Source organism: Muscardinus avellanarius (assembly GCF_963383645.1).
Source record: "Muscardinus avellanarius genome assembly, chromosome: 1".
In the NCBI taxonomy this organism is placed as follows: domain Eukaryota; kingdom Metazoa; phylum Chordata; class Mammalia; order Rodentia; family Gliridae; genus Muscardinus; species Muscardinus avellanarius.
The window spans coordinates 223,274,486-223,281,508 of NC_137786.1; the positions used below are offsets into that span (position 1 = coordinate 223,274,486).

The window sequence follows — 7,023 nt, forward strand, 5'->3', positions numbered from 1 at the left end:
ATTTTTACCTAAAATACAAAGATGGATTAATTTATTGGTCTCCACTCAAATTGCACCCTCATTCTCCATCTGGTACATTCTCTGGGATTTATGAGAAATGTGTCAAAGCCTTCTGCAAACTAGCTGGGAGGAGAACATCCTTTGAGATTATGTAAAAAGACATTTCCATCATCCCCTAAATCATGGGTACCTCTTCAGGTCTCATGAGTTCTGAAAAACTTGTCCATTTCCAGATGAAAAATGGGAAAAGAAATTTATTCCTGTAGTCAAGTTCAATTAGTTCTTAACTCATCATTATCCCATCATGAAATTTTATTTTCATAGGGCATTAATTGAAAAATCTATATTTATCGACTCACTTATATTTTCACTTGTGTATTTTTTTTTTTTTTTTTTTTTTTTTTTTGGTGGTACTGGGGTTCCTGGAAGCCCTTCTATCTCCGGGCTACACTCCCAGACCTATTTTTACATTTTTTTAATTTGGAAACAGAGTCTCCTAAGGCAGCGCACGCGGCTGGCTTCAAACCGACACGATCCCCCTGTCTCTGCCTCCCAAGCGCGCGGGGGTGGGGGTGGGGATTACAAGCGTGCGCCACCACGCCTGGCTCACTTGCGTATTTTAAGTGAAATAAATTCCTGTAAAATAAATTCCTTATAAAATAATGGTATGACCTGTCATTCTCACACTTATATCACAGTGTCTAAAATAGTACCTAGGGTTAGAAATTTTATTTTTAAATAAATAACTGTCACCAATACATTTTTGACCTTGCTGTCATTAATACATTGAGCTCAGAAAATTCATGCCATCTGTAAAAGAGAGTGAGTTGGGTGTATTCAAGTCACCCCCCCCCATGCCATTTTGGCATGGGGCTGTATTTCTATTTTCTGTATTTCTATCTTTTTAATAAACTTCTTTAAATCTTAAAAAAAGAGAGAGAGAGAGGTGAGTTTCCTGCTTCATGTTGATCACATCTCAAGGACTTAGTACAGAGAATGCCCTGTTTTGCAGCATTTAACTATTCTCCACTCTATTCCCAGGTGAAAGCTGTTTAAGCAATGGCGAAGGGCAATCACACAGTGACTGAGTTCATTCTTTTGGGCTTCACGACAGATCCCGTGATGCAGCTGGTCCTCTTTGTCCTGTTCCTTGGGGTGTATTCGATGACCTTGGTGGGCAATACCACCCTCATGGTGTTGATCTGTAATGATTCCCGGCTCCACACTCCCATGTATTTCTTCATTGGAAATCTATCCTTCCTGGATCTCTGGTATTCCTCTGTTTATACTCCAAAGATCATGGTGACCTGCATCTCTGAAGACAAAAGCATCTCCTTTGCGGGTTGCCTGGCTCAATTCTTCTTTTCCGCTGGGCTGGCCTACAGTGAGTGTTACCTGCTAGCAGCCATGGCTTATGACCGCTACATGGCCATCTCCAACCCTCTGCTTTATGCCCAGTCCATGTCAAGGAGACTGTGTATCTGTTTGGTGATTTATTCCTATACTGGAGGTTTTGTCAATGCAATCATACTAACCAGTAACACATTCACATTGGATTTTTGTGGCGACAATGTCATCGATGACTTCTTCTGCGACGTCCCACCCCTGGTGAAGTTGGCGTGCAATGTGCAGGAGAGCTACCAGTCTGTGCTGTTCTTTCTGCTGGCCTCCAACGTCATTACCCCCACCCTGCTCATCCTCGCCTCCTACTTCTTCATCATTGCTGCCATTTTGAGGATCCGCTCCACCCAGGGCCGCCTCAAGGCCTTCTCCACGTGCTCTTCCCACCTGATCTCTGTGACCTTGTACTATGGCTCCATCCTCTACATCTATTCTCGCCCAAGCTCCAGCTATTCCCTTGAGAGGGATAAAATGGTTTCTACCTTTTATACAGTGCTGTTCCCCATGTTGAACCCCATGATCTATAGTCTGAGGAATAGAGATGTAAAAGAAGCTCTGAAAAAGCTCTTCAAGCTGGCACAGTCTGAAGTCTAATGTGGCAGGTGTGTCTCAGATCCACAGACTACTTCTGGGGAAGGTTGGGAAACTGGTTTTCAAAAAGTCAAATTTCTGTTGAATCAAGTTTAACAACAAACTGTTTCTTCTCAATAAAGAAGGATTTTTAAGTGTTTCATTGTAGTCGGTTTTTTTTTTTTCTTTTTAGTGAATGGACTATAGTCTCTACTATTGACTACAGATTTATTTTAATATTAATAGAATTTTCAAAAAGCAGTACCTTGGTTAATTGTAATATATGAGTGTATAACACCTCTGACATCGCAAAGGATTAAATTTTACTTTTTTCCTTTTTCTAATAGTGACATTTTTCTCTATATAAGAAGTATTATGGAAATGTGAAGAAAACATATAGATCATTGATATTTGGGAAATATACTCATATAGTGTTAGTCTAGTGCTAACAGGGCTTCCTCATTGAAAGAAAAATAAGGAATGGGAAGATTTTTTTTCCACAGAGAAAGAACATTGATGTATAAGAAAATAAATTCATGTAAAATTGAAGATGAAGAATGTGGAGCTAATATAAATTATATCATGTCTACAACTATTAGTCCTAATTCTTTCAATTTTAATGAATTTTGGTCTCACTTCAGCAGCATGTATACTAAATTTGGAATGAATTCTGTAAAGGTGTTTGTTTAACCTTTACAAAATTCAATTTTACAAAAATCATTGCAACCTTATCATTTGCAATTATTTTTCAATAACAAAGTTCCAACCTCTGAGATAAAAGATGCTTCACTTAATAAATTTAACTGATAATCCTTCACATGCACTCTCATAAAGGATATTGATTAAAATAGCAAACAAATCTGCCATGTACTGAATATTGGAATTTTTTCATAATTAAAATTTTATTTTGGAAAAACACTAGCATTGTGTCCAGAATGTTGTTTATTCCATCTGAACCTATAGTTGGAGTTTTCTCAAAAGCGGTGTCAGAGAAGTTCCCCAAAAGAATACTCCAAACCATCCTGAGATAGGGGCTATTTGGGTTCTAAATAAGAATAACTTAGTGCTAGGTGGATCAGGGCAGAGTATTTATCAGGGGAATTTAACATAAAGGAAGCTGGAGCATCTATGCCAAGGACTGTAAGACAGGGGATCCTCTATATACTGTGTTCACCACCAGGGGATGAATTAGAGTGTGTATGAGGACTTAAGAAATTTGGCTCAAACAAGGGCTAGTGTCAATGTGTTCAACAATATATTTGATTCTTTTGTGCTTCAGGCAACAACTTAAACACTTTAACAGTATCTGGCAGCGGTCCAGGCATTGGCTTTCCTTCGAACTTGCAGGAAAAACATATAGCTGGCCCAGACAGGACAGTCAAGGTATTCTGTGTTTCTTGGTCAGGACATAAAAAAAACAAAGGGAATAGAAGAACCCTACAAATAGATTTTGTTGTTGTGGCTGCTGTCGACCTGTTTCCATTTATTTGGTGGTGTGAGGGGCAGTACTGTGTAGTCCTTACACTCTCTTGGAGCAAACATTATTCTAGGGTGATACACAATCCTCAGAATACGTGTTCTCCATTGATTTTCAAATGGTAGTGTTGTTCATTTGGGTTCTTCTTTTGTAATCTAAACAACTCTTAAATAAATATAAAAGACAGAGGTTTACAGAGATAATTTCTATGAACTCTATAAGAGCTTTAAGAAGAAATTTTGAGAAAATGGCTTACTAAAAATAAATATAAGTAGAATCTTGAGAGCAGATTTCCAGAAGTCTTGCCATTCTAAAATTTTCTCAACAAGTAAAACTTGCTTACCATGCTTCAGAGTTAAACTACATGCTTGAAACTAAGACTTTTCTTCCTTTTTCCCCTATCACCTCAAAATGATAGCCATGAAGTGGATTCTATGAAAAATCTAGTACAGTGGAGAGGCAACATAACAGGACAGAGCATCAACAACCCGATACTCTAGGTTTAGAATGGTTTATATCACAGCAAAATTATAACAATTAAACAGTCATTTGCTCAACATCGCTTTGTGCAAAGTATCACCTGATGAATTTTAAGCAAATACAAAAATGTATATATCATATCTATAACTCAGTTACTTGGAAAATATCATAACATTATTTGGCAAAAACACTAACAACAACAACAATAACAAAACCTTCATGTTTGTGGTCGTATGGTCTGTGTTACTTTCTTGAAGGCCTCCTTGACATCTTTGTTTCTCACACTGTAGATGAGTGGGTTGAGCAATGGATTGACCACAGTGTAGAACAGGGCAGCCACTTTGTCTTTCTCTAGTGAGTATGTGGAACTAGGCCTTGAGTACATGAAGAGCAGGGATCCGTAGAAGAGCATGACTGAGATGAGGTGGGAGGCACAGGTGGAGAATGCCTTGCGTCTTCCCGAGGCTGAGCGGATCCTCAGGATAGCCAGGAGAATGTTGCAATAAGAAATGAGGATAGCAAGAATGCTGGAGAGAACTGTGAAGCCCACCACACCCAGGAGGACTTTTTCATAGACTCGCGTGTCTGTACAAGACATCTTTACCAATGGTGGCGCATCACAGAAAAAGTGATCAATGATATTTTTACCACAGAAACGCAACCGGAATGTGTTGGCAGTATGAGCAATAGCATTCAAAAACCCTCCTACATAAGAGCCAGCAACCAGCCCAGTACAGCGAGATGTGGACATGATACCGGAATAAAGCAGTGGGTTACAAATGGCTACATGGCGGTCATAGGCCATGGCTGCCAAAAGATAGCACTCAGTGTAAGCTACCACGCAGGAGAAGAACAACTGAGCCCCACATCCAGCCAAGGAAATGCGCTTGTCTGCCGAGATACAGGTGGACAGGATTTTGGGGGTATACACAGAGGTGTACCAGAAATCTAAAAAGGACAGACTGCCAATGAAAAAGTACATTGGTGTATGCAGTCGGGAATCAATCCGGATTAAGATAACTAGAGTCATGTTTCCTGACAAGGTTGTCAAATAGAGTATCAGAAATATTCCAAACAGGATGGGCTGCCACCGGGGGTCTGCTGAGATGCCGACCAAGATGAATTCAGTCAGGAAGGTGCGATTTCCTAATTTCATGTCCACGGAGGGGAAAGATGAATATCAGCAGGGAATAAAGATTACGTAGCAACTTATCTGCTGAAGCAAGATAGCAAATATATCAATTAAATCAACATTACTGAGGACCTTGTAATTTTATTTCTTAATATATAGAATGTTAGAATATCAATCAGTAACATGGAAAAACCATGGAAACTGGAGCAAGATAATTCTAAAAGTAGAGAGTTCACTTATCTGCTTTAATTTAGGACAAGTTTCTCATTCTCATAAAACATATGAGATAAATGAAGCTTGTAAAGGTGCCTAATAACTTCCTGAAATATTATATGAGTAAAGAATATATACTTGAGAACACACAGGCCAACACTTTATAGATAGTAGACACTCAAGAAAAAAGTATCCTTCCACTAGTTACTGAGAATTTCTTATGTGCCAAGTATTGTATACCAGCATATTATACTGTTTCTTCTATTAAAACAAATGGAAAAAATAGACACTATTGATCATATGCCAATTTCTATTCTAATATAGAATTCAATTGAATCCACTATATTTAATTTAATCTACTTAATTCTCTTCAGAACTTTATAATGCAAGTAGAATTATGTTCTTCATGTTATATTTCATAAAAAGGAAGGACAAAGAAGTCAAGTAACCAAAGTCCCAGAGGTGGTCAGCATCAGTACTACTATTTGAAACCAGAACCTGTTTACTCAGGAGTACATTTTCAGATCTTAGGTTATTGTTGGATAGGAGTAGGAAGTTCAGCTGTGTGATCACACAGTAGGATAATGATATATAATAATGTAATATGCATTTTGAAAAGCTTTAAAAGGTATCTTGAATATTTTCTCATAGAGGAATAATAAATTTTTAAAGAGATAAATATATCTTCCATTATTTAAGCATAATACAATATCTACATGCATCAAAATGTCACATGGTACCTTACAGATATATGTAATTTTTGGTTTTAATGTGTTAGTTAAAAATTAAGTTAAAATTTGTAATTTTAATAAATTTAATTAAAAATAAATTTTTAATTTAAAATTAAAACATTTTTAATTTAAAAAATAAAAATAAATTTAAAAATTTAAAAAGAATATATACTCTCAAGAAAAACCAAGATAAATTATCATTTATCTTGTTTACAGGTGAATATTTTTCTCTAATATTCTCACAAAGTGAGAATATGCTTTTATATTCTAAACATCTCTTATGACTTTCCTATAGTTAATGTAAGATTTACATGCATATTTCAGGCATTTTTGGGCAGTGAATACTGAATATTTTTTTTTAAAAAAAACCTAAATTTTGGAGGCAAGACATTGAGAAATTATGAATCTTTTAAATTTCCTATCCTGAAACATCAAAGCTCTTAGAAGCTAAGAGGAGGTATTTAATTTAAAACATTATCAAGTTAGGGCCAATGTACCAGTAAACAACTGACTATTTCTAGCTATTAAGGCAGAAGGAGAAAGCTGAAACAAAAATAAGGCACTGATATATTCTAATGTTGAATACATTTGCCTTTCAGCAAAGGCAGGGTTAGTGTTTATAAATGGAAATGCAAACTCAAGACCTCAACCTCTTGATGTCCAGTGTGCTTTATTTCTAGGAAGCCAGGTGTAGGTGTCCTAATATTTCTGAAAGGAGGCAATGGTGTTTAATGAGCATATGATTTTAGTGATGATATTGTAAAAAATTTAGCTTGAAGATTCTAAGACAATTCTACTTCTCTATGAAAATATTAAATATCTTTCATTAGCACAGAGTTCAGGAGCTTGAGTCCTACATCCCAAAGTTCCACAAGCAGGTTTTAATTTACCTTTAGTATATTATCTCTCACCAGTTCTTGTCTCCTATTTAGGAACCACATTAGATTAGTCATCTGACTGAATTTTCTATAGTGATTTCACGTGTCCTTGTAGCTCCATCGTTAGCTATGTAATGCTGT

At 36.7% G+C, this 7,023-nt stretch overlaps 2 protein-coding genes across 2 annotated transcripts; one reads left to right on the plus strand and one right to left on the minus strand.

Moving 5' to 3' along the window:
• Window positions 1-1,059: 1,059 nt before the first annotated feature.
• Window positions 1,060-1,995, plus strand: OR9G1 (olfactory receptor family 9 subfamily G member 1; the record flags this gene model as incomplete). The annotated part of the gene is made up of 1 exon (XM_080699344.1): window positions 1,060-1,995. The coding sequence occupies one exon, from the start codon at window positions 1,060-1,062 to the stop codon at window positions 1,993-1,995; it is 936 nt and encodes a 311-aa protein (XP_080555470.1).
• Window positions 1,996-4,145: 2,150 nt separating this feature from the next.
• LOC308265491 (olfactory receptor 9G4) lies at window positions 4,146-5,084 on the minus strand (the record flags this gene model as incomplete). Its single annotated transcript, XM_080699262.1, has 1 exon — window positions 4,146-5,084. The coding sequence occupies one exon, from the start codon at window positions 5,082-5,084 to the stop codon at window positions 4,146-4,148; it is 939 nt and encodes a 312-aa protein (XP_080555388.1).
• Between the last annotated feature and the right edge of the window lie 1,939 nt (window positions 5,085-7,023).